The sequence below is a fragment of the Caretta caretta genome, chromosome 6 (assembly GCF_965140235.1).
Source record: "Caretta caretta isolate rCarCar2 chromosome 6, rCarCar1.hap1, whole genome shotgun sequence".
NCBI classification, from domain to species: domain Eukaryota; kingdom Metazoa; phylum Chordata; order Testudines; family Cheloniidae; genus Caretta; species Caretta caretta.
In genome coordinates this window covers 63,636,975-63,664,871 of record NC_134211.1, presented here as the reverse complement: position 1 = coordinate 63,664,871, position 27,897 = coordinate 63,636,975, and the positions used below count along the sequence as shown (strand labels likewise).

Here is a 27,897-nt window from a genome sequence, read left to right as displayed (position 1 = left end):
AGTGCCACTTTAGCTAACTTCCAAAAATGTGTCAAGGAAAAAAAAGCAATCTATAAAAACTGCTCATGCATGGAACATTTCAGATGTTCTCTGGGGAAGAAACAGGCAGCATCAGCATGCCTGAATGTTAAAGGAAATACTCCCCAAACATTGTGTGTGTAAATTTCCCTGATGTGTACAAGAGAAGTCCCTAGTTCCCACCAGCTTTAATGCCAGTTCAGCAGAAGGGCTGAGAACACCAGTGAGAGCCTTCATGTAGACTAGTTGCAGCAGCTGGACCTATTTGACCACCAATCAGTTACGTCTTCTGAAAGCAAGTCCAATTGACACAGCAATAAAAATAGGTCTAACTGCTGGAGCCTTGTGTATGTTAGTACTCTCACTTATTACCACAAGATCCACTAAACTGGCATTGAAACTGCAGAGCTTCCCGCACCACCCCCCGTAAAACGGTCTCCATTAGAGAAGGCTTTTAAAAAAAGGGAGACTATATACTATGTTCCCTTGTCATTTCCTAGCCACCACCAGTCACAGGCCACAGCAATGCACCCTGGGCCATGGTAGAGCTAGTGATGTATGTTGTCTAGAACTACTGAGGCTGGGTCTAGACCCACTAGATTATTTCTTCAGGTTCATCTCCATCACCCTGCTTGTACTCTCTGCTTGTCCAGAACTAGATAAGTTCTGGAAGGAGAGGTCCATCAATGGCTATTGGCCAGGGCTGGACAGGGATAGTGTCCCTAGTCTCTGTTTGCCAGAAGCTGGGAATGGGTGACAGGGGATGGATCACTTAATGATGACCTGTTCTGTTCATTCCCTCTGGGGTACCTGGCATTGGCCACTCTCAGAAGATACTGGGCTAGATGTCTCTCTCCCTTGAAAGAAAGCTGGACATCGAAGAAGAGATTTAAATCTAAGCAAAATTATTTTTTCCTTTGAAATAATCCCTTTCTAATATCTGGGAGGTTATTATGATTGAATTCAAGCCATTAGCCAAAGGGGAAAATCCAAACAAACTGCAGCATTTCTGTAAGGACAGGTAAAGAGCAAAGTTGACATGTAGTCAAGTTAACATGGGTGGTTTATCCCCATGAACCCCATTCCATGAATAGGCTACTAAAACATGAAATGGGGAGCTATTGTGAGGGTCCTCCACCATTCTACTGTCACCACGATGGTTTGACTGCCGACATCTGTGGCAAACTATCAAATCGTCCATTAATGGAGAGCCTCTAGGGCCACAAGAGAGGTTTGGGGTGACTGAAGAAGAGCTCCAACCTTTGTATACAAGGGTTAATAAGAACAGCAAACAGTTTAATCGAATAATCTCTCCCCCACTCCCCACCAAATAAAAAGGCCACTCACACAGAGTGGAGAAACAGTCCACATTTAAGCAATTAACAAGTCAGTCTTCAGACAACAAAGCCCTCTGTTATTTATGAGAGGTGCTGGACCCATGCTTCTGTATCACCCACCTCCTTGCCCTTTTGTTGGCACCCTGTTTGAGAACAGAGGACAAAGACCTCCAGAAAAGGTCACTATGATACTGGATTTTTTTATTATTATTTTATTAGAGGTCAGTACATCGGTTGGCTCCTTTTTTTACAGATGTGTGTGGGGTTGTTTTATATACAGTAGATGAGCTACCTTCTTACTACCCACAAAGAACAGCAGAGCTTAAGCAAATTCTCAGGGGCTAGTCACTCCAACAAGTTATTGTACACAAAGCCGCCACTGCCATTTTGGTTCTTTGCCTCCTTTATTCCGTCCCTCAGATGGATCACCTCTATGACATGCTTCCAAACACACAGAGCAGTGATCCTAGACCTCTTCAGAAAGCAGCATGAGGTACTGCTGCAGCCACTCTACTAGGATGTTATTTTTCTTCATTCCCTATTTTACTCCCTGTAACAGTAAAATAAAATCAGTCTCCTGAATACACCATGCTCATTCCTACATGATCAATGCTCTGGAAATTACGCTTCTTTGCCATTCCTTCTACCCCTCCCAAACAAAGGGCCTGATTTTCAGAGGTATTAAAAGCCTTCAGTTCCCAGGCATTCCAATAAAGAGAAGTTCTCAAGGATCACACAGACCTTAGCCTCTCCTTTTCGCCATCCATAACACCTGTGGCTACTACAAGAATTGCTTATTTTGGGAAAGTGAAGGCAATTTATTTTTAGGTATATTTTAAAGCCATTTAGCAGCCTAAAATGAGGAGGAGCTGTCAGCACCATGTGACCAGCCACCACTACATGTGCTGTCAGCATGCACCCTGGGGACCTCTGAACTATAGCTATTAGTCCAGCATGCTATCAAACCTAGTCACCAACAACAGATTTACAGTCTAGACATCACAGAAAGCAGAAAAGCCTTTTCCATAATGCTGTATTCTGAGGGACCAAACCAACACACACCGGAGGAGGACTGGGACATATTAATCCTTGCTACAACATAGACTGCCTTTATATTACTCACTAGAAGCTATTAACAAGGGCTTGTGGCAAAGGGAATGTAACCTGGAAATCCTCATGAATAATGAAGGCTCGACCCAAATAAGTTCCTGTCTAGAAGTAAAACCGCAGAGGGAACTGCAGCGCTAAATACCTGGGCAGACAAAGGTTTGTTATAGTGAAAACTGACTTTCAGTGTCTGACAGAAACAGGCTGGATGGTTGTACAAAAAGTGCTCCAAGGGCAAGACCTAGTAGTTACTTTTGTTGCATGGCTTTATAAATCTTCACATGTCACTAGCCACAGTAGGACAAGATTTGCAGTGTATTAAACAGAATACTGGGGATATTTTGTCCCATTGATAGGTCTTGGATGAGAATAACCAACAGCATTGCACCTCACTCCCATAACCTCTTACACTACTTTTTTCTATTTTGATTTAGGATTAAAAGGGGGGTTGGTAATGGAAGTGTCCATGAGAACTGTAATCAGGGCACTAGAACAAAGACAACCAACACTGTAATATCTTATGCAATGCTCTCCAAAAGTCATTACCATATATTTGTAAACATGTCGCTGTTCTTATCCCCTCCAACTGTTAACTAGCTAGGTACTGGAGGCTGAAGGAGAAATGTATCATGGACATCAAAAAAGGATTTGTGCTTATTACACTATTCGCAGTTATGGTAGCCAAGAGGTGGGTCCCACCTCTTGCAATTCTGCACAGAGAGCGGCAAGTGCTTCCAGAAATGGATCAAATTGTATAATCCTAGATAGCTGTATCCTCAGGAGGGGACACGTGCTTCTCCAGGTGAAATTCCAGTCCCTATATCCCTGTGCTGCCAGCAGCTTGGTCCAACCTCTACCTTCCCAGCCACACCCCCCCACACACCCCCAGTTTTAGCTGTTTAACTGGACCACCCACTTCTATATTATGATTTTGGAGAAGGGAAGTTTGGGATCTTTTGGAATAAAGGGCACAATAGTAATAGGAAACATGTAAGGGAACCCAAATGCTTCTAATGAATATCCATGACTACATGAACAGTGATAGATCTCCACATTAGAATCATAGCGATAGGGTTCATCTCCCACTTCCTTGTTTCATGAAGTGATGCCTCTACATTTAGACCAAAACTGCACTGGCCTTTTCTACTGCTTTACTGCATTGCAAACTCAAGGTTCATTCACAGCCCATTATAATCCTTAAATCTCTTTCAGAATGAAGGCTTTCCAAGTTTCTCCTCTGAAGTCTGGATTATTCTTCCTCTCAGATGCTTTCATTTTCTTGACATTTGAGTCATTTGATTTTCTGTCTATTTTTCTACCCTCTTCAGGTCCCTTAGTATTATTTCTCTACCTTCACAGGTATTTGCAACTCATCCCAATCCATTATTACCTGCAAATTTCCTCTATGCAATGCTTACTTGCTCTTTTAGACCATTAAAGATGATGGGTAACATTTTCAAAAGTGCCAGAGTGACTTAGGAGCCTAAACCCCATTTACTTCCAATAAGACAAGATGCTTTTGCAAATTTTACTTGATGTTAATTAAATCCAGACATCACAGCTATTCCACTAGACACCTTTCCTAAATTGAAGTAGATAAAGGATAATGGTAAATGGCAACGTGGTTAATCAGACAACTTTCAATCTATGTGATCATGTTACTACATAAGTCAATTTAAATTAATTGAAGTATCATAAAATTGAGATGTATCAAATGATTTATTGGAATCCAATGCTATTATATTTTGTGGTTCTATCAAAACAAGCACTCTGTCAAGTTTTATCATATATTTTTAGTTCTGACAATTTTCTTTTAATAAACTCTTGCTGCTTAGTACTTATGGTTCCACTACCCTCTAGACATTTAGCAATTTTCTCTCAGTAGGTCTTCCTACTTTACACTGTCAGAAGCTAGAAGGACGATCTTAAGTATAAAGTCTCTTGTTTGAAAGTTAATACCACAATTTCTTTCCTGCAGTTTGAGTCAGTGCCTACTAGCCCATGATTTTTCAAACATATTGGTAGCATAACTAAATTCCCTTAATATCTTACAATTAGCTTGACCAACTAATTTGTGTATATTAGTTAAATTTTTTCCTTACTCGCTTCTTAAGTTATTTTTTCAGGGTCTTCCTTACTTTATAGTTGTTCAAACTTATTTGTCTTGTTCAAAATAGATTAAAAAAATGTTTGGTATCAGCTATTTAAGTAATTAAAATTAATTAAATTTACAATGGCAGGAAGATAAAATTAATTTATCTCTAGTGGTTTTCCTTTTCTCTCACCCCAGCAATTTTAGAGAAGCCTTCAATTCCCCTGACTTTTGGCCAGCGTGAACTATTATTTTTAATTATCTGTATGGCTGTAGCACCTAGGAGCCCCAGTATCCCACTGTGCTAAGTGAAGTACAAACAGAATAAAAACAGTCCCTGCCCCAAGCAGTTTTCAATCTAAAATGTACAACAAGAGACGACAGATGGATATGGATTGACAGGGTAGCACAAAGAAACAATTAGCATGATAAGCAGTGGTCTCTACACACCAGCAGCCTAACTGTTAAGTTTTCTGTAGGCATATAAAGGAGAATTTTAAGGAGGGATCGGAAGTAGGACAATGAATATGTTTCTCCCAAGTGAGAGGCAGCAAGGGAGAAAGCATGATGGCACTTGTTTGAAAATTTTACAAGTAGGCCCTGGCGGCTGGCATCATGGGCCAAACAGAAGCAAGAGCAGACACTGATAATGAATGAGAAACATTATGTAGAAGGGGGAATTGACTGTGAAGACAAGTAGCTTCTGTTTAATGCAACAGAGAAGGAGTAGCCCGTGCAGAGATGCAACAAGAGAGGTTTCAGAGTAGCAGCTGTGTTAGTCTGTATTCGCAAAAAGAAAAGGAGGACTTGGGGCACCTTAGAGACTAACAAATTTATTTGAGCATAAGCTTTCGTGAGCTACAGCTCACTTCATCAAGAGAGGTGACATGGTCAAAGTGACAGGCTAGACAAACAATCTCCACAGCAGCATTCTGAATAGATAGGAGGGGGACAAGACTTCATTTGTCTAGACCAGGGGAAAGAATGCTGCAATAACTGAGATGAGAGAGGATGATGGCTTGAACGAGAGTTTTAGCTGTGTGGAGATAGGAAACTCATTCTACTTTTTGCTGCCTTTATCCTTCCCCTGCAAACGTTAAGTGTATATCAATGTCCTGAAAGTAGAAAAGGAAGCAACCAAAGAAGATGAACAATTTTGGGCAATCTCTCAGAAGCCACAATGGCTACTTCTTGTTTCTTGCATTCCTCGCTTCCCAGAATTGAAGTCCATTGCATCTTGTTTATGGTTTTAGCATCTCCCCAACATTCTTCCCTACTAGCGGAGTTTAATATTTCCTCTCATTCCATCTTTGTCACCATAGACTGGTAGGAAAAAGAATGCCAGTGAATTTTGTGTTTGTTTTCCAGAAGCCTAATTCAGGCACAATGGTAAACAGACTATTTCAGCCTTAGCTTCTTGGCAAGACAGCAGCTAAATTTCCATAGTAATCTCAGCTGGCACGCTTGCTGCACAAGAGACCAAATCAGATCAACAGAAGGACAAACAATGTGAGCATAGTGACATACAGATTTTGCATCGAGAGCTCTCCATCCATCACAGCTTTGTAGAAAGCTGAGTGCACAAGAACCAAAGGCAGCTGGGTTTTCCCCATCTATAGCATGTAAAATCCAGTCTTCAGTGTAGTTCAGTTTGTGGGTGTGAAGCTGATGCCACCCCGTCCTGTCAAAATATTTTTACAGTCACATAAATATGACTGGTCACAGTATTAGACTCTTCAAAAACAAATGAGAACACCTACACAAGATTGGCAGAAATAGTCTGATAATATCTGCTGGGTAAGCACATACAGTAGAACCTCTGACTGTGAAGACAAGTAGCTTATGTTTGATGCAACCGAGAAGGAGTAGCCCGTGCAGAGATGCAACAAGAGAGGTGATATGGTCTGAACTCTGACCACCAGTTACGGACTCACCAGTTCAAAGCCATCAGTGGTATCAGCAGACACAGCTTGTGGTAGCCAACAGCATCTTAGGCACAATAACATCTGATCATGCTCAAAGTAGATCTAGACGACACCGCGGTTAGAATATCAGAAACTCCCTCGAGCTTCCGGCTATCGCTACCAATGATGGGGTCAAAATGTTAGTAACAACTGTGAGAAATTCTGGACAGAGAGCCCAGTGTGCACAAGCCCCTAATATAAGGCTGAAATGAAGAAAACATTTTGGGCTCCTCAGTCATAAAAAAAAAGAGGAAAACTGTCTAGTGTCCTACTGAGGAGATTAATGAGTTCTTACTCTACATTTTTAATCAGATATGCTCAGGTAGTTTTAGACCCCAAGATTCAGGTGATTTTTTAAAAGAAGGGTTGTTACAAGGCCCAGGATGAACAGAAATATTTTCCTGAAATTCTGAAGTGCGTCAGTAGAAACAATGAGTTTGGATGCAAACAGTTTTTTGCCAGTGCATGATAACCAGGACGGTAGACTATCAACAGAAAGCATCAGATCATTCTACTTTAACTGTTTGAGGTGCAAAAACAAAGGAATATAAGATAATTAACCTGAAATTCTCCAAAATTAGTCACATTTACCTGATTTAAGGATGCCTCCCTTGAATAGGATTTGGTCCCTTTAATTGAACTTCTCCAGTAGGTAACTGTCACCCACTCTAAATTAGTAAAATAAAATAACTTCATGTTTAATTGCTTAAATTTTTAGTCCTATAAAACAAAACTTTCTTCCTCAACAAAAGAGTATTTTCAACATGATGTGGCCTCCTCCACCAACCCTCTACATCTGCTACCTATGTAAATCAGCAATATTGATAGCCATAAAGCAGCTTTTCTATTAGCAGCCAAAACACCTCCCTCTTAGAACTTGGGGGCTGTGGTAATCCCCCTTTTGAAATGCTAATGTCATTACAACCACAGCACCAGAGGACAAATGGCAGGGAGCTGGGAGACAGAAGCTCCAGCTGTGCCCTTATACATATGATTTAAGCAGGGCCCTTTGTACCTCTCCTCCCGCAAAGCCATCTCTCTGGCATCACACTCAACAGGATCGACAGATGCTATCCAACACTTCTGATAAATGAGGGTGGAAAGAGGCTTTTTCCAAGGTGATGAATACATGTGTGGTGAGCAGCTTGTGAACAGGCAGTGGTGGACATGGGTATTGTTCTTTCAAACAGACTCAGAATGAGAGAGAGGTTTGGGCAACGCTTGTGAAGACAAAGCAAAAAAGCTTCCCCTCTCTTGCTAATGTGGAAGCAGAATACGGTTACAGAACTGTGGCAAGACATTTGAAAAGTCAACATAAGAGAATCAGACACAGAAGAGTAAGGATTAAAAACCAAGAATTTTGGAAGGGAGATAAACCCTCATGCTTCAGTGCACAGGCCAATCTCTAACTGAGGGCAGCTAGGCAGAATCCTGCCAATAGTGAAATCAGTTTCCTAACTACCTACAGCATAGGGTTTCTTGCACCTTTTTGTAAAAGCAGCTGGTGCTGGCCAATGCCAAACAGGATATTGGAGTGGACAGATCACAGGTCTGATCCAGCATGGCAATTTTCATGTCCCCATGCAATATTTACCAATTGTTAGCATACAGCCGTCACAGGTTGTGGCTGTTCTAAGGATTATGGGTCTTTTCGCCCTCTGATACCACTGTGAGGCATCTGATGGCAAATACTGACTTCGTAATGGTGATCACCAAATATACCAAATACATTTAAAGATTTTTGGTAACGTTTCCAGCTGCTTACAATTTAGTTATTTCTCAAAATCTAAATTATCACAGAACAAGTGAGACCGCATACACGATGGCTCGGTTCAGTCTTCACTCAAGTGTAAACAGGCTACGGTTTTACATATTTAAACAGGTGAACACACACATTAACTGGAAGAGTATGCTACAGTCCAAGCTACTATATCCAGTTCATGAATACTGCTGCGTTCATAGAGTTTTCCACTTCACTGTCGCAGACTGGCTGTAATTAACGGACAAAGAAAATATCTTTTTGCCAGAGCAGCAGTTGTACACAGAGGATTCACACAAAGGGGCCCTTTAACATTAGACGAAAGTTTGATCACTGCAGCTTTGCTTGCTGCTTTAGGAGTCCTTTAACTTCTACTCTTTCAGCAAGGCAGTGTGTAGGCATACAGTGAGAGGCGGCCATTCTGTATTACCACTGGTACAGAGGGAGGCTCCTGGCCCCTACGAAGAGGAGGCTGCATTAGATGCAATTTGGGTAGAATGGGATACTAGCAAGAAGCTCTGAACTGAGGCTATTTTGCGAAGAAACAGAGCTTCACTCTCCAGGGACCTGCCATCAGAACTACACTCTCTAAAGAGAGTCAGGAAATGCAACGTATACCTTTAAGAGCAGCTAATTAAAAACTTCAGTGGATGAAAACCACTTTAGTGGCACTGATGGACACCCATCTGCTGTCAGCAGGAGAAAGGCAGATAGCTACACTCCTCCTCCTGGAGCTTTCTGTAGCATTCAGTGCTGCCAACCATGAGATACTGCTGTCTCACCTGAAAGAGATGGCAGGTGTCCTGAGGTAAGTGCTAAAATGGTTTAAGTCTTTCCTAAAGGGATGAACCCAACAAGTTGTGATAGGAAACTGCACCTCCTCCACTAGACCTGCATTATTAGAGTCCATAAAGATCAATTCTCTCTCTGACCTTATTCTACAGCTATGTGCAGTCCAGGTGAACTGGAAGATGGCATGGATTCAAGTGCCATCAATATGCAGAGGACACAACTCTGCCTATCCTTCACCACATACAACGGTACCGCTAAGATGACCCAATGTACGGAAATCAGCTCCTGGATGAAGGACAGCTAGATGAAGCTGAAACCGAGCAAGACAGAAGTGATGCTGCTGGGCAGAAGAAAGCATCTGGAAGAACTTCCAGCCACAGTGTTGTCTCCTTTGGTTGAAGATGTATCACAGTTCAGGGGAACTGCCCCTCTCTTTCCCTCTCCTAGTCCAGCCAGGGCACTCATTCTCAGGCTTCCAGCCCCGCAGCCATCACCTCAATGTGAATTCCCCAGCAAAGACAGACTGCCTAAGAAGGCCTGCTCTGCTTTTGCTTACTCTTCAAGGCTATAAACCATGTAATTGCCACAGTTATAGGTTGCAAAAAAGCTCCTTCTAAACACAGGACATACATTAAGGTAAAAGCATTGCAGAAAACATTTTGAACAATAGGAGAACCTACGTATATGCTAATAAACTTACCAGAGATCTCTACTCCAAAAAGGGCTTTGGCCAGTGAACAGTCCTTCAAACCTCACCAAGGGGTTTATTCCATGTGTGACTGGTTCCCCCCGGGTGCCACCTGAAACTGGGGTACCACTGAGCCAGCCTGACTCACCAGCCTGGGCTCCCTTTACACTGTACTGCTGTGACAGGCCCTCAAGCCCCTTCCAGCATACACACAGGTAGAGACACGTCCAGCTGCAGCTACACACGCATGCTTGGGAGCAGCTCTGCATGGGAAGGCTCAGCTAAAGCACCTCCCAGTTCTTAAGGCACGCACCCCCCTTTGGAGAGTAAGCCCATAATTATACCATTTTGTGCTGCACCGGGAACTGTACAGTGTAAGCTCATAAAATTCACCCCCTCCCTCAGTGTGGAGAGAGATATGCAACAGCTATCTGCCCCCAGTTATTTTCCACACACTGGTTTTAACTACAAAAGATAGATTTCAAAGTGCTTATAAGGGATAGCAAACAGATCAAAGCAGATTACCTAGCAAAACAAACAAAAAGCAATCTAAGCTTAATATACTAAAGAGATTGGATATGAGTAGCAAATGCTCACCCTAATTGTTTTAGGCAGTTTGCAGAGATTCTTGAGGGTAAGCTGCATTTGCTTGCAGTTTAAAATCCCAGATATTCTTTTCACAGGCTAGAAATCCCTCTAGCCTGGGTTCAGCCCTTCTCCTTTAGTCCAGTCTTTATTCCTCAGGTGTTTCCAGCAATCTTCTTGAAGAACCACGATGACATCACTCCCATGTCGTAACTAGCTTTTGCATATGGTGGGAACCCTTTCTCTCCCCTCTTGGTTCCTACACACAGTCAGTGGAAAAACACTGGTACTCCAAGATGGAGCTTAGTACCAAGTGACTTGGTTACATGCCCCTGTACGGACACAGCAGCCATGAGGCCATTTGTAGAGTCCTCAGGAAGGCTCTCTGGTGGGAGATTAGCATCTTCGAAGACCCACTATTCTCCCCAATGGCCCTTCCCAGCCAGCCATCTAGACTGATTACATTCTGCCTAGTGGGCATTCCCCTGGTGTAAACACATTTGTAATAGATGCATAGACAATATTTCTGACTTCAGATACCAAAATGATACATGCATATAAATAGGATAATCATATTCAATGAATCATAACCTTTTTGATGATATCTTACATGACCTATCTTGCACAACATACATCAGTCATGCCGTAATCATATCGTAAGACTATGAAGACTATAGGGTGTAATGCCACACGCTGGTCACAAGTTCAAAACAGCTGATGCACACCCATCATTTTGGGGATCACGCTTATCTACTGTGGGCCTCTGGTCTGGTCCTCACATACCAAAGGATCATTATTAAATATTTGTTCCCAATGTAGATAGACTAATCAAGTCATCCCTTAACAAAGAGAAGGGTAAGCTAAAGAGATTGAGCTCTTTCAGTCTGTCACTATAAAGGCATGTTTTCTAATTCTTTAATCATTCTCATGGCTCTTCTCTGAACCCTTTCCAATTAATCAACATCCTTCTTGAATTGTGGGCCCCAGAACTAGACACAATATTCCAGCAGCAGTCACGTCAGTGCCAAATATAGAGATAAAATAACCTCTCTACTCTTATTTGAGATTTCCATTTATGCCTCCCAGGATTGCATTAGCTCTTTTGGCCACAATATCACATTGGGAGCTCATGTTCAGCTGATTATTCACCACAACTCCCAAATCTTTCAGAGTCACTGCTTCCCAGGATGGAGTCCCTCATCCTGTAAGTACGGCCTACATTCTTCATTCCTAGGTGTACACATTTACATTTAGCTGCATTAAAATGCATGTTTGCTTGCACCCAGTTCACTCTGAATCAGTTTCCTATCCTCTTCATTATTTACTACTCCCCAAATTTTTGGGTCATCTGCAAACTTTATCAGTCATGATTTTAGGTTCTCTTTCAGATCACAGTTAAAAGTGTTAAACAGCATAGGGTTAAGCACCGATTCCTGCGGGACCCCACTGGATAACGATTCCGTGTTTACAATTACATTTGGAGACCTATCAGTTAGCCAGCCTTTAATCTATTTAATATGTGCAATGCTAATTTTATCTTGTTCTAGGGGGTTTTTTTGTGTTTTTTTTTTTAAATCAAAATGTGTGGTATCAAGTCAAATGCTTTACAGAAGTCCAAGTATATTACCTCAACATTACCACCTTTAACAACCACACTTATAATCTCATCACAAAAAGACATCAAGTTAGCTTGACAGGATCTATTTTCCATAAAACTATGTTGATTTGCATTAATTACATTACCCTCCTTTAATTCTTCATTAATGAGTCATGTATCAGCTGTTCCATTATCTTGCCTGTGATTGATGTCAGGGTGACAGAACTATAATTACCCATCATCCCATTTACTCTTTTTAAAAACTGGCACAACATTTGCTTTCTTCCAGTCTTCCCCACTGTTCCAAGATTTACTGAAAGTCACCATTAATAGTCAGAAAACTCTTCAGTCAGCTCCTTCAAAAGTAGTTTAAAAATATGTAACTTGAGTAGCTTCTGTTTAACATCCTCCAGAGACATTAGTAGAAGAGTGATATCACCATATGATGAGACGTCATGTTTTCCCCCCAAATACAGAACAGAAATATTTATTGAACACTTCTTTTTCTGCATTATTACTGATAATTCTAGCATTTTCATCTAGTAACAGACTAATACCATTGTCAGGATTCTTTTTTTCCTAATATATTTTAAAAATGCCTTCTCATTGTCCTTAACTTTGATGAGCACAGACTTCTCCTTTCTCCCTTTTGCTTCCCCTATTAGTTTTCTAAAATTCCTACCTTCTGGATTTATATTCATTACTAGCAACTTCCCCTTTCTTACATTTTAAAAAAAAAATTATATGTATATTATGGCTGACTTCTCTTCCCCTCTAAGTCAGGTTGGTTTCTTAACCAGCACAGCCTTCTTCCTCAATCAAAAAGATGCTTTTTGAGCATGTAGTAAGGTTTTCTTAATTGGAATTCATTTATCATTCACATTTTTCTGAGACTCCGTTCTTCCTCCTAGCTGATTTGGCTCATAATGAAGAACATGAGAACTGCCATAATGGGCCAGACCAGTGGGCCATCTAGCCCTGTATCCTGTCTCTGACAGTGGCCAGTGCCAGAACTTCAGGGGAAGTGTACAGAACAGCCACCATTGATGGACCCTCTGCCATGAACTCATCTAGTTCTTTTTTGATCCAAAAGTTATACTTTTGGCCACCACAACATCTGCAGACTTTGCCACTTCAAAATGTTCATTACTGATCCGGAACAGGGAGTGAACTGTGAACAGCATATGTCCCAGAACAGAAGTTTGGAGGACCCTGCTGTTTACCTCTCTCCATTGTGAAAACTGACCATTTATTCCTACCCCATTTTCAGCTTTGTGAAATGGGCCCTATTAAAGCAACAAGTCTATATTACTGATATGGACTTTATTCTGCTTCCACATTATAAATATGATCAAGTCATGATCACATGTACCTAAGCTACTATTAATTTTTAGTTCTGTCATCAGGTACTCTGTTAGGACAAGGTCTAAAAGAATTCCCCTGTGTAGGCTGGAACACTGAGTTAGGGAACGGTCATAATGACAGGTTTCAGAGTAACAGCCGTGTTATATAAATTATATATATATATATATATATATATAGTTATATAAACGGTCATATAATGTTTAGAAATTCCAAGGATGTTTTAAGTTTTGGCAGCATGAAACCTCCAGCATGTCACTCAAATTGATGTCCCCCATGATCACGCAGTTTTTTCCCTACACATTGTAGATAGGAGCGTATGCTTGGAATATGCTTCAGATTTCAGTATTGCCATCTTGTGCCCCAAGACTGCTACACTGAAACCAAACCAGTCAACAGAAAAATACATTCCACAGCTTGTAAAAAAGTGCCTAGTTACTTTCCTTAGGGAAGCCAAGAGAGTCAACAGAAAGAGGAAGAAATATTGCACTAGTCATTGGGACTATCAAATGTCAGGTCTATTCTCTCCACATCCATCCCAAATAGAGAAGGAAGAAGTGTCTGAAATATGTCAGCACATGGCTCAGCAAAAGCCACCTCTAAAACAGCACTAGCAGTTTTCAGAAGCAGCTCTCTTCTTGGTGTACACTGGGCCTAAAATAAGAACTATTTAAAGTTTACAATCTGGTGGACAGTTTTCCCAGCGCGATAGTCAAGTTTCTTCTTAGGAGCAGCTAGAGAGTAAGCAACAGCCATCTTTGTGGCATAACACACCAAAAGCCAGTTCCAGGTAGAACTCCCTCTGCAGCAGAGAACACAATTCTCCTGGCTCACATCTTTGGTGGTGCTGGTGCCCAGGAAAGGAGGCCACTACAGTTTGTGTTACTTTTTCCCCTCACCCTATTGCATTAGGAAAGACCCTTCTCCACTGAAAACCCATACAGATCTTGTCTACGCTGGGGAAATTTAGCATTAGCAGGAGCCTTAGTTTTGACAAGGTTTCAGTGGTTGTTGGAGTTTTCAGACCACCACATTGACAGTTTTAACTTGTCTACACTAAGGCTCCCACTGGACCAGTGGGAATTTTATTTTCTTTCCTTATTTCTTTTGAAAAACTCCCCAACGCAGACAAAGTCACAATGACAGGTTTCAGAGTAACAGCCGTGTTAATCTGTATTCGCAAAAAGAAAAGGAGTACTTGTGGCACCTTAGAGACTAACCAATTTATTTGAGCATGAGCTTTCGTGAGTTACAGCTCACTTCATCGGATGCATACCGTGGAAACTGCAGCAGACTTTATATATACACAGAGAATATGAAACAATACACAATGGTGGCCAAATAGAAAAGGGACCCCAAAAAAGCAGGTCAGAAAGCTATTTTCAAAACTTTTAATATGAGCAAGAAAAAAAAAACTAGAAACCTCTCTGAAAAGTAGAGAGCATCCCTCCAAATGTAGCAATGGCTTCTATTCACAATTCCCCTCCACCCCCTTCATTTCATGGCCATGCATTTCAAACCCTCCCCAATCTGATCTACACCAATGATTTCAGGGCACTTACAAAGGCAGCTGACAGCAGATGCTCCAGTCATCAGTATTCTCACTGCACTGTGCCGCTTATTGATAAAAGGTTTCAGAGTAGCAGCCATGTTAGTCTGTATCCGCAAAAAGAACAGGAGTACTTGTGGCACCTCAGAGACTAAAATTTATCTGAGCATAAGCTTTCATGAGCTACAGCTCACTTCATCGGTTTTCATGAAGCTGATAGATTTCCACTCCATACGGCTAAATTCAGTGCCTTGCATAATGACAGGTTTCAGAGGAGCAGCTGTGTTAGTCTGTATCTGCAAAAAGAAAGGAGTACTTGTGGCACCTTAGGATGAAAAGCCAATGAAGTGAGCTGTAGCTCACGAAAGCTTATGCTCAAATAAATTTGTTAGTCTCTAAGGTGCCACAAGTACTCCTTTTCTTTTTACTGATAAAAGGCTTCCATCCTTCAGGAGTCTCCCTTAATTCCACAACGTACTATGAACCCTCAGGCCGCAGATCAACTTTTAAAATCCCTACAATACTCTAACAGAGGTGTCGTTAACTGCAGCTGCAGCAGAGACCGTGAGCAGAGAGCTCTCCTAAGTATGATGCTGTAATGAAATAAACCTTACCTAACCATTAAAGTGTTAAAGTTCTTCCAAGAGCATCATGTTATTCTTATCCCTCCCACTCTACTCCTCTGCTTGGACACCTAAACACCCCCTTCATTTCACTACTCACCCTTTGAGCCATTAATTGGTTTGTCAAACCATTGGGTCCTTTTTGCAACTCTAAATCTAAACCTTCTTTTACATTCTACCTCCACATACTCCTCCCCCACCCTTCTTCTGCCCATCCTAGCATCTTATCTTTCCAGTTTCCCTCCTGCAACTTCATTCTATTCTCTCCTCTCCCTGGAGCTCCAAATGCATTTCCAGTCTTATTTTACGGCCATATTATAGCTGAGAATCTCTATAGCTAACGTTGCAGGAGACTATCTATTCTTGGTCCTATTTTTGACCCTCTTTTAAATAATCTGCTTTCCTGTAACCCAGAAAAATTTTACCCATGGCTAAAGCAATGTGACACCTTTGCCAGTGGAAGTTGACGGAAAAAAATGCAAAATTGTCCAAGTAATGGATTCAATACTGCGGCTACGTTTTATAATCTTAATTTGTTTCTTTAGCACAGGTGGTAAAGGGGGCATGAGGATGACAGAGGAGAGAAACTGGTGCCAATGAAAAAACAGCAGCCTTCATGAGAACGGTGCAAGACACCATGCAAACCTTTTCCACAGGATCCTGCCAAATGCAGCTTCACACTGAAACAGCAGCAGCCCTTGGTTTTCCAGGGTCTAGCTTTTTATATATGTGCCAGCAGCACCACATTCCCAATCCTATCTTTGGGTTGTGATGACACAAAGGCATCCTCCAGTGATGGCATTTATCTTCCTTTAAAAAAAAAAAAAAGCAGCATTCTGGGGCCTAAACAGGGTGGTGATCCCTTTTTGCTTTAAAAGGTGAAACAAAAACAGGATCAGATACGAAGACAAGCATCAATAAGCAGCAGCAGCTATGCTACAGAGATCAGTCCTCGATTCTGCTCTCAAGTAGGGAGTAAAGATTTGCCCCACCGAAATAAGCCTGGCTGAGTATAGGAAACAGAGCATGCAAGATTAAATTAAGGCTCCTTGGTTACTGTACTGCTTCGTTCCCTAGCTTCTCTTCCCCCGAGACCTTTTTTGTCTTACAGTTCACACAAACGCAGCATTCCTTTGCTTTCATGAACATCTTGACTGCAAAGAAGGGAGTCATGCAAGTACATAGCACTGAAGCATTTCCTGTTGGCAGCTCCCATATATGGAAAAAACACTGGGGCACAAGAGAAAGCTTCCTCAAATGCTGGCAGTACAAGCTCTGTGACAAAGCATTCTCTCTCTTTTCCCAACCTCTTTCTTCAGCTCCGTACCTCCAACACACTCATCCCCCTCCTTCCCTCACACAAAGAGCATAAGAGTTCAGCCATACTGGGTCAGACCAATCGTCCATCTAGCTCAGTATCCTATCTCCCGACAGTGCCAGATGCTTCAGAAGGAGCAAACCAGAACAAGGCAATTTAATCAAATGATCCATCCCGTCATCCAGTCCCAGCTTCTGGAAATCAGAGGCTGGGGAACACCAATGGCTATTAGCCAAGATGGTGAAGGACCTGTCCTCCAAGAACTGATCTAATTCTTTTTAGAACCCATTTATAGTTTTGGCCTTCACAACATCCCCAGCATCAAGTTTCACAGACTGACTGCGTTGTGTGAAGAAATACTTCCTTATGTTTGTTTTAAACCGGTCTATTAACACTTCCTTATTCTCTTTCTCCACACCACCCATAATTTTATAGACCTCTATCACATCCCTCCTTAGTGGTCTCTTTTCCAAGCTGACTAGTACCAATCTTTTTAATCTCTCCTCATACGGAAGGTATTCCATACCTCTAATCATTTTTGTTGCCCTTCTCTGTACTTTTTCCAAGTCTAATATATCTTTGAGATAGGGTGACCAGAAAGGTTTCAGAGTAACAGCCGTGTTAGTCTGTATTCGCAAAAAGAAAAGGAGTACTTGTGGCACCTTAGAGACTAACCAATTTATTTGAGCATAAATTGGTTAGTCTCTATGCTCAAATAAATTGGTTAGTCTCTAAGGTGCCACAAGTACTCCTTTTCTTTTTGGTGACCAGAAATGCAGTCTTCAAGGTGTGGGCGTACTATATAATGACATTCTGACATTTTTTCATCTTATTATCTATCCCTCCCCTAAAGGTTCCTAACTTTCTAACAGTACCTAACAATTCCAACAAATGGAGACTGCACAGCCCATGAATTCTCTTTCTGCTTAGATACAACAGATTTCAGTGTGATCCAAGGAGTGTACCCTACAGTTACTCTATCCAGTGCTCTAACATGCTGCTGTACCTACAGGTGTAACTCACTCCCCTTTCCAAAACTTCCATAGCATTCCTTTCAGTGCTTGAAGTTGCAATTCATTCATTCTCTAGATACAACCCAGCTCCCTGTGCAACCAGAGGCTCAGTTGCCTGAGGGGAAAGGCTGGTTGTAAAGGAAAAGAAGTCTGAAAGCTCTCCCAGGTTTTTCTTGGTTTTTTTGCTTTGTTTGAGAGAGACTGATACTTACGGTAAAGATACTTGAACCTTGACTACACTACAGCCTTTAGCATTAGGTTTCAATTTTCCTAGTGCAGACGCAAGCTAAGTCTTGATCTGGTGACCCAAGTGTTTCTCCCCAGCTGAGACAGCCACACTGTAGAGTTGGGGATCACTAGCAGTGCTGCTAGTGCTTAACCCACCCTCAGAGAGCTTAAAGAGATCAGGGGAAGGAGGGGGACTGGGGAAGAGGAAGAATCGGTCAGGTAATTGGGAAGAAAGAGGCCAACTTTTTTTGGGGGGGGGGGGGGGGAAATCTATCCTACTTGAAACATAGGAACGTAGGATGTAAGACTGGAAAGAATCTCCTGGGTCATGGAGTCCAGTCCCCTGCTGTTGCAAGCAGGCTTATCATAAACCCAGCGCTTCAGCTGCCAGAAGAGGCAATTCAGGCATCAAAAAGGGAGAGAAGTGACAGGGGAGTGACCAAATTACATGTAAAAAGTTGTCCAAGTTGGATTACCCTGTTTCGAGTTTCAATGGCAGGATATGGTCCCACAAGTTCCAGAAACAAACCCAAACTTGAGAATGTTTTCAAACTGCAGTGCTCAATAACTAAGAGTCTGGGCCAAGTGCCAGGATTACTCTGCATATTCTTAGATTCATAGATTCATAGATTCATAGATATTCAGGCCAGAAGGGACCATTATGATCATCTAGTCCGACCTCCTGCACAACGCAGGCCACAGAATTTCACCCACCACTCCTAAAAAAGACCTCACATCTATATCTGTGCTATTGAAGTCCCCAAATTGTAGTTTGAAGACCTCAAGGAGCAGAGAATCCTCCAGCAAGTGACCCGTGCCCCATGCTACAGAGGAAGGCGAAAAACCTCCAGGGCCTTCCAATCTGCCCTGGAGGAAAATTCCTTCCCGACCCCAAATATGGCGATCAGCTAAACCCTGAGCATATGGGCAAGATTCATCAGCCAGATACTACAGAAAATTCCTTCCCGGGTAACTTGGATCTTACCCCATCTAAAAACCCATCACAGGCCATTGGGCCTATTTACCATGAATATTTAATTACCAAAACCATGTTATCCCATCATACCATCTCCTCCATAAACTTATCGAGTTTAATCTTAAAGCAAGATAGATCTTTTGTCCCCACTACTTCCCTCGGAAGGCTATTCCAAAACTTCACTCCTCTGATGGTTAGAAACCTTCGTCTAATTTCTAATCTAAATTTCCTAGTGGCCAGTTTATATCCATTTGTTCTTGTGTCCACATTGGTACTGAGTTTAAATAATTCCTCTCCCTCTCTGGTATTTATCCCTCTGATATATTTATAGAGAGCAATCATATCTCCCCTCAACCTTCTTTTAGTTAGGCTAAACAAGCCAAGCTCCCTGAGTCTCCTTTCATAAGACAAGTTTTCCATTCCTCGGATCATCCTAGTAGCCCTTCTCTGTACCTGTTCCAGTTTGAATTCTTCTTGTCAACTGTTTGAAATGGGCCATCCTGATTATCACTACAAAAGTTTTTTTTCTCCTGCTGATAATAGGCCACCTTAATCAATTAGTCTCGTTAGAGTTGGTATGGCAACCCCCATTTTTTCACGTTCTGTGTATCTATATCTTCCTACTGTATTTTCCACTGCATGCATCTGATGAAGTGGGCTTTAGTCCACAAAAGCTTATGCTCAAAATAAATGTGTTAGACTAAGGTGCCAAAGTACTCCTCGTTCTTTCTGCATAAAAAGTTTACAAGGGAGATGAGTGTCTTCAACCTAGTCTGCAGAGAACATCAAGGAAAAAGCAATTCTGATTTGCCATCTTCTCACAAGAAAACCAGGACAAAAAAAAAAAAAAAAAGGACATGGAAGCCTTCATGCCTCCCTCTGGAGTACCAGTTTCTCGATTTCATGAGCCCTAACAGGCTGGCTCCATTGGTCCTGATCTCATTAGCTCAGTGATAGTGTAGAGAGGCAGGATCCTCAGCCAGCACAGGTATTGCCAGCAGTTACAGCTGAGCCAACTACTCTGGGGGCAAGAATTTAAATATCTTATTAAGTCAAACTTAAGAATTTGAGGAGCCCATTCTATGTTCCCCTCCTTCCCACTCCTCCTCCCTGAACACCATGGCAGGATGGGCAATAAGACCATCTTTTTGGACCCTACATACAAAGAATCAGGAGAAATTTCAGGCAGAGTGGCTCAGGTTTTAATGAGAGTTTGGTGGGGAAAGGGATTATGTCAAAAATCTGTCTTCCAATAGAGACCAGGCCGTGTGCTCAATTATTTATCTACTTACCATAATAACAAACCTTCTGTAATTTGCATGAGGGAAAGGTTCAACCAGAAAGACCAGTTCTGATCCCCAGTAAAGAAAAGCAACAACCCACAGTTAATCTACATAACCTGGCACCTCTGGCAATTTGCCCTTCTTGCTTAGATTAAAGGAAATAAAGGGTTTTTGCCTCAATTTGTCCTTACCACTCATACACTCCCATCTTCTGTGCAGCCTCAGAGCATTGTTTTCCCTTCTTCTGCCAAAAGCAGCTGCATACAGACAGTCCTTAAAGATCAGCTACAAATCAGTGAAGCCTTCATTGTGAAGGTCACCCCCTCACACCCTGGAGAGGACTGGTTCACAACACAAGACATATGGTCACTAATGTTCCAAAATTAAAAATTGTAAATACAGATTAAACTATTAGGAACAGGCCAATAGTTGCCATATAGTAAAAGCCAAAGCCTCAAGAGACCAGAAAAGGAAGACTCCAACTGAGAAGACAGTGGCAGGTTCCTCAGGAGTGAGTCAGAATTAGACACTTAGTTCTAAAGGCTAATTTATAGTTACCGTTTCTTATCTATTTTCTTCTTATCCTTCAGTTCTCTTTACTAATCTAAATTAGGTTTCCTAATTGGCATAGTCTTGCCACAGATTGTGTATACACAGTTCCAAGTTTCACAACTTTCCTGTTGAAGGGTTTTGGGGGAGACACACACACACACCACTTATAACATACTCTTGGGAAGTACAGACGGTCAGTCTCAGAGACCTCATCATTTGCCTCCTCTTCCCTGAACAGGCGAAGGGAGGAGCAAGTGACAACCTTGTTTACTGATGTTCAGGAAGGAATTCAGGCGGCTGCCAGTTCAATTTCAGGGGTGCCTCACCAGAGGCCTGTTGCAGCAGCCTGAGCATGCTGGGTACAAAAAAGAATAGAGTAAAAAAAGGACCATGCCACCCTACAGACCACTAATTTCTGTGTGTTCGGATACACTATTTATTCTGAGTTACTCACAAGTTAACATTTTGTGCTATTACAGCACTTTTCATCTGAAGAGCTTAAAGTGCTTCACAAACAAAGAGGTAGGAGCCTTGGCACTTAGGCACCTATTTAAGCCACTCCCCATTTCTCATTAGAATGGGGCAAGAATTACAAATCAGCTCACATACAAAGGATCGCTATCATGGTTTTATTAAGTCTTCCAATTTGAATTTTCAAGACCCAGCAAATTGTGTGGCTGGTTCAGTTTAACAGAATTCTACTAAAATCGAAGTCTTGCTTGATTCATCACCAAAAGTATGTTTGAGTGGTCTAGTTCTGGTTCCATATGGACCAGTTTCCACATAAACCAAGCCACTATAAACACTGCACTGTTACCATCATGCATGCGTGACCAATGGCTCCATTGTTATACACTCTAATCCTCTGCATTGTATTTCCAATTTGTGTGTGCTCCTTCATGAGACACCCCATCGACCGCCCACCCTCCTCCCTTCCTCTGCTTCTTTTCCCATTGCCAATTTTCCTTCTCTTTCCAAGGTGCTATATCCCCTCTTTGGATTTTAGATGACTACAAAATCAGCCCAATCACTTGTCTGTCTAGCCAGTGCTATCACAACCACTAAATAATTCACCCACAACTACATGAACGTCATGTTTTAATCTAGCATAATTCTAGAGGCAAAAGCAATCCTCAGATTGCTATTCCTCTGGAATGTATATAAAGCAAACAGAATCCCTCAGTGCCTTGGAGTGTTCTCACAAGACAGAGCAGGAATAGTGAGCTAGCTGTTCCATGGGATGCAAACATCACTCAGCAGTATCCAAGAGCCTCTGCATGGAGCAACTTTAGCACTGAATAGGCCTTAGCACAGCAAACATCACATTTGTCATGTTTGCATCAGAAGCAACATATAGGAATGGGATCTTCTCAGTTCCTAGGTGTTTGAGCCTGAATATACAATTGTAAGTGGTGACCTTAAAAGCAAGTAGCTTGTTGTACAGTGCATATTTCACTAGTGACTAGTCAATGACACACACACAGTATCTTGGCCACAGTACAGATGCATCCTACAAGGAAATGGAATCAGCTAGGACAGGAATTCAACTGCAACATTTCTGGCCCCTATTTTCAGAATGTTCTTTCTGTCTCCAACCTCCACCATCTTCTCTCATTGAGACTTTGAGAGCTTGCTAGTATGAGCACAGATACAAAAAGAGCAGAAAAGAGAAGAGACTTTCCCTATTATAAACCCAAAGAGTATCCTTAGGAGTCCACTCTTCTTCCCTCAAAGCCAAAGACATGGAGCTGTGAAGTACGATAGATATTTCTGAATATCCCCCTCTTCTGATAGATTGGAAGCCATGCTCAATCAATCAGCACCAAGTTGTACTGTTTTATGTGTTAAGGGTATTGCTGGAGTTGAATTTCACTTGACCGAAAGCCCTGAAAGTTCAAAGCTGCTTTCCCCAAACACTGCAACATCCTCAGTCACTAAGCAACTTATCACCTTCACCTTGAAGCACATCAAGGATATTAAGAAAGATTGCTTGAGACAATACTGAGGATTTTTCTCAAAATCCATATATGAATAATATCCATTTAACACACAAAGAAGAGACCAGACACCAGCTGACTGGAAATGGGTCTGTCTTCTGCATCTACCCACACGGCAAGCAAAATGAGTGTTTGTCTAGATAGGAATATCTAACCTACGGGCTGCTGAAATAATGTAGGTTACAGCTTATACAAAGCAAATCTCTACATTATTATACACATTACACAGTCCTATATACATTTGTTACATTTAATACTTCACTAGCCACAGCCTTTACCTTCAAGCTCTCTGACCAGAACGAAGCCCATTGTTTTTACATTTCTAACAAGACAACCAAGGCAATTCTTGTACTGTTTGTGGCAGCTGCGACCCATGTGGCTGTAGCTCTGCATTCAAGACAGTCTTAACACAGGAGTCTTTACGAAACAAGAGCTTATACCATGACACACACCCATGTTCCTCCAGAGCATTTATGTGAACTAAGTGGAGTTTGAAAGAGGAGCAGGGGGAGGAAGGATGATTTTCCAACTGATTTGCCTGTATTCATGGTTTATACCTCTGGATCTCAGCTCCTTGGCAGACTCACTCACTAGCGTGACTCAACTGACAAGCTGCTGCAAGTGCACTCCCTTGGTTATGTGCCACATTGCCTTCTCCTCCTAGCAACTATCTTTTAAATCTGACACCAAGATCTCAACCAAGAACTACTGCAACAAAGCATCTGAACTTGGAAACACTCACTTCCCAAAACATGAGATTCTTTTCCTCCCATAGGAAATACAAACCTATCTTGATAAAAAAAACTCTTCTCCTGGGTTGTTTTCTCACCATTTCATACCTGGGCAAAAATGAATCCATCTGGGACAGAAGATAATTGTTGTAGACTAATCCAGAGTACTGGGTGGAAGAAGGGAAACAATTCAGAACAACTCTAGGCTTTTCTGACATGGTAGTTGAATGCTCTCTAGTGCTGCTGTGTGCAACACACAACTAGATATCTCTGAAAAATAACACTGTAAAAGCTTAACAGTGTCATGGTTGACTTTTCCCTGTCAGCAGCCCTGTACAGCAGTGGTCATTTGCATACAGATTACAGTCTCAATTACAGATGTTTCAATATGCAATTGGAGTTTCAGGGATGGTGGAGCTTCGGTCCCAGATCACAGAGTACTTGACAGGCTGGTGGCTACAGAGTCTATGCTGGGTTATTATTAGGGGTAGAGGGGCTGGAAAGAGATGGATTATGATTTTAAAAGGTCTTTTCCATCTACAACTACAGATTTTAATGTAGATAGTGGTCACCCATTCCTGTCTGTCTCTCGATCCCAGCAGCTCCCTCCCCACCAGAAAAGGCCAGATGCGCCAACAAGAGGGGCTCCTCATTTGTCAGTAGCTCCCAACATCAATAGGCTTTTCTAGCCAAATCCACCTCCAGAAGCAATTGGGCATCCCTTATAATTGGCATTTCTAGTATCTAGAAGAATCTCATTGTGCTAGGCCAGAGGTGGCCAACCTGTGGCTCCGGAGCCAAACGCAGCTCTTCAGAAGTTAATATGCGGCTCCTTGTATAGCAGGGGTAGGCAAACTTTTTGACCTGAGCGTCACATCAAGGTTCCGAAACTGTATGGTGGGCTGGTGTAGTGTATTAAATTGCTCCCTGTAGGAATGTGCTACTTACAGTGTACTACTTACAGCTGTCAGTCCTGGTGCTCTGAGCAGCATGGTAAGGGGGCAGGCCAGGTTGTTTGGGGAAGCACAGCCTTCCTACACAGGTGTACGGTATTAAATCGCTCCCCATAGGCATGGGCTACTTATGGTGTACTACTTACAGCGGCCAGTGCTGGCGCTCAGTAAGTAGCACATTCCTACGGGGAGCAATTTAATACACTACACCGAGCAATGGCTCTCGCAGCCGCACTGCCCGGCAGGAGCTTGCAGCCCCACCGCCCAGAGCACTGGCAGCATGGGAGCTGAGGCTGCGGGGGAGGGAGGACGGTAGGGGAGGGGCCGGGGACTAGCCTCCCGGGCAGGGAGTTCAAGGATTGGGTAGGACAGTCCCGCAGGCCGGATGTTGCCCACAGGCCATAGTTTGCCCACCTCTGTTGTATAGGCACCAATTCTGGGGCTGGAGCTACAGATGCCAACTTTCCAATGTGCAGGGGGTGCTCACTGCTCAACCCCTGTCCCCACTCCACTCCTTCCCACCCCCTCTCCCAAGCCTGCCATGCCCTTGCCCCTCCCCCTTCCCCCAAGGCTCCTGCATGCCACAAAACAGCTGATTGGGAGATGCAGGGAGGGAGGGGGAGGCACTGATCAATGGGGCTCCTGGTGGGCCGGAGGTGCTGGGAGCCCCTGGGGGGGGAGGGAGGGATTTGAGCTGTAGTTCACGAAAGCTTATGCTCAAATAAATTTGTTGTTCTCTAGGGTGCCACAAATCCTCCTTTTCCTTTTTGCAGATACAGACTAACACGGCTGCTACTCTGAAACCTGACATATTACTGTGGCTCTTTGGCAATGTACATTGGTAAATTCTGGCTCCTTCTCAGGCTCAGGCTGGCCACCCCTGTGCTAGGCACTGTACAGATAACTACTGCTAGGCTCTGTACAGACAGAGGAAGTGACAGTCCCTGCCCCAGAATTGAGCTTCCAACCTTCACATTTTGCGGATTTTAAACTTTTATTTGCAATGCTTATATCATCCTGTCTCCAGCTATTGAACTCAAGACCTCATTCACCCTCTTTGTTCCCTTCTTCCCTTCCTTCTCTATTCCTTTTGACTTTCAACCCCTCCTTGTGCCAACCTCTACTCCATAATGTCCTTCCCCCAAACCTAGAGAGAAACTGAATATTCGCTCTTTTTAAAAGCCACGAACCACTAACAAGACTAGCACCAGCCACTACCTACACTAGTTTGCTTGTATGCTGCATCCTTCTCCCACATCTCATCCCAGGTTTTTAGTCTTTAAAACTAACCTTTTCAGTGCAGGGGTGTACGGCTTCTAGTACATATTGGGTGCTACTAGACTATAAATTATAATTAGGCTTAACACTTATTTGGAATTTATACTTCATTTCCAGCAGGAAGCCACTGCCATACATAGCAGCAATTATTAGAAGTCAACACATTTTCTTTTTTGTAATAAGTCTTATTTAACATCGCTGTGCAGGAACAAGAACACCCTCCTCTCCCCCATTCCCAATATTTCTCATTCTAGTGGTCACCACTGCAGATGTTCACTGTGGCGCATATCAAAAAGCATCTCAAGAAGGCTAGTAATACAGAGAGGTTATTAGCTTTCAACATGCACTATATAAATATAAATATAAATATAAATGTGTGTGTAAGTAAATGCAATACAATGCTAATTCATCAGTGAGCCCTGGTGCATGTGTATATACACACACACACTAATATACATATACATATAAAGTGTGTGTGTCTTATTTGTGCATTTCCTATACAAATTCTACCCTCAAGGGTTGGAAGTGATGTATTGTTTGGCACTTTCTCCATCAGCCAGTTTTGTCCACATTTGCACCTCTCACCACACACTTCTGTCAGAAGAGCATCAAGAACAAGAGACAAGATGAATGGGGGAGAAGCTGGAAAGTGGCTAACAGCAGGTCAAGTGACATGTCAGAAGTCACCAAATAAGAGACCAAAATGAAATCAATTGATCCCAAACTGCAGTCTGCAGAGCATTGGCTGGTCATTTGGTGCTGGCTCTCTACTTTGTTTCCAGATTTTAAAATCACATTTGCAGCACTAAAAATACATTAAGGCCCTTCCCAGTAGTATTTTTCCATGTAAGCTGTAGCTGCCACACAGATGTTATATGATCATCTAGGATAGCGTAAAAAGCACAATCACAAACAGAAGGGGAACAGAGCCTATAAGATCTCTGTATATGAAGAAGTGGTCTCTTGTATTTTGCCTAACACTATGTAGGTGAAAATTTGCTACTTGTGTATTTTAAAATGCATCTACCTTGCACATACAGTAAGTAGGTACTGTTTTACTTACCTGAGGCCAGTCCCTCCAAGATGAAAGTACTGAAGATAACTAACGGAAGAAATAATCCATGACCAGTCAAGGCAAGTGGTGATGCTGTGTTGCTCTTTGGTGCTACCATTCCATGGCACATCTTAAAAGAGTTCTGGTCGTCTACGAGTGATCCAATCTACAACACAAGAACAGAAGAAAAATGCAAGTGAAGAAGACAGATCTCTATACTATTAGAGGGGAAGTGAATAAAAGAGAAATAAATAAGCAAAAGTTGCTGCTTGTTTTAATGTTTAGGAATTCCACCATGTGAATTCATCTGCATTTTAGTGGGGGGGGAGTGGGGGGTGGAGATCGCAGAAAGATTTCCATGTGAAGTGTCAAAAGGCTAGAGTATCTAAGCCAGAGCTTTTTTTGGCTGTAATCCATTCATATTTTACATGAAGGCAACAAAAACAGTGCTTACATTTTCTCTTTCCTTTAAGGCACCCAGACTGACTGCAGCATCTGGAGATGTTAAAGCAGATTTCAGGTAAACCAGTTTTGCTAGACAGTCGCTGATTTTAAGAATGTCTCAAAGAAACAGCAGTCTGACTACTAGACAGCTGGGATAAATCAAATGCTTCCTTAGCTACTTGGAGAGGCACAACAGCACACTTGCATGCACACACTTAAAGACTACCTTAAGGAGGAATGTCAAATAGACACGGAGGTCAAGACATCACACCTGTGGATTACAGAGTGCAGCCAATTAAATTCAAGGATGTGATATCATCATACCTGTGAATTCAGCCAACAGTTTGTCACCTTTTTCCACACTCAAAACATAAACCAGATTAACAAAAACTGCCCTGATGACAAAAATCAGTAGAGAATCAAAGAAGCACAAGTCAAAGCCCCATTTATGTGACGGGAAAGGCTGTATAGGCGTGACTCCAGAGATCCAAGGTTTACTACAGTTTATGTAAATTTAGAGTTAATACACCACTCAGGTTGCATCTGTAAAAAATCCCCTTAAGGGAAGTCAGAATTAAAATCCCAGTTACCCTTTAA

At 42.2% G+C, this 27,897-nt stretch overlaps 1 protein-coding gene across 1 annotated transcript in view; it reads right to left on the bottom strand.

Moving 5' to 3' along the window:
• The window catches only part of SUSD6 (sushi domain containing 6), a 112,517-nt gene that overhangs the window by 36,364 nt on the left and 48,256 nt on the right, over positions 1 to 27,897 (bottom strand). Inside the window, exon 2 of the mRNA XM_048853171.2 lies at positions 26,866 to 27,022. Within this exon, the coding sequence (XP_048709128.1) occupies positions 26,866 to 26,986 (121 nt within the window). The 5' untranslated portion in view covers positions 26,987 to 27,022. The remainder of the gene's footprint in view (positions 1 to 26,865; positions 27,023 to 27,897) is intronic.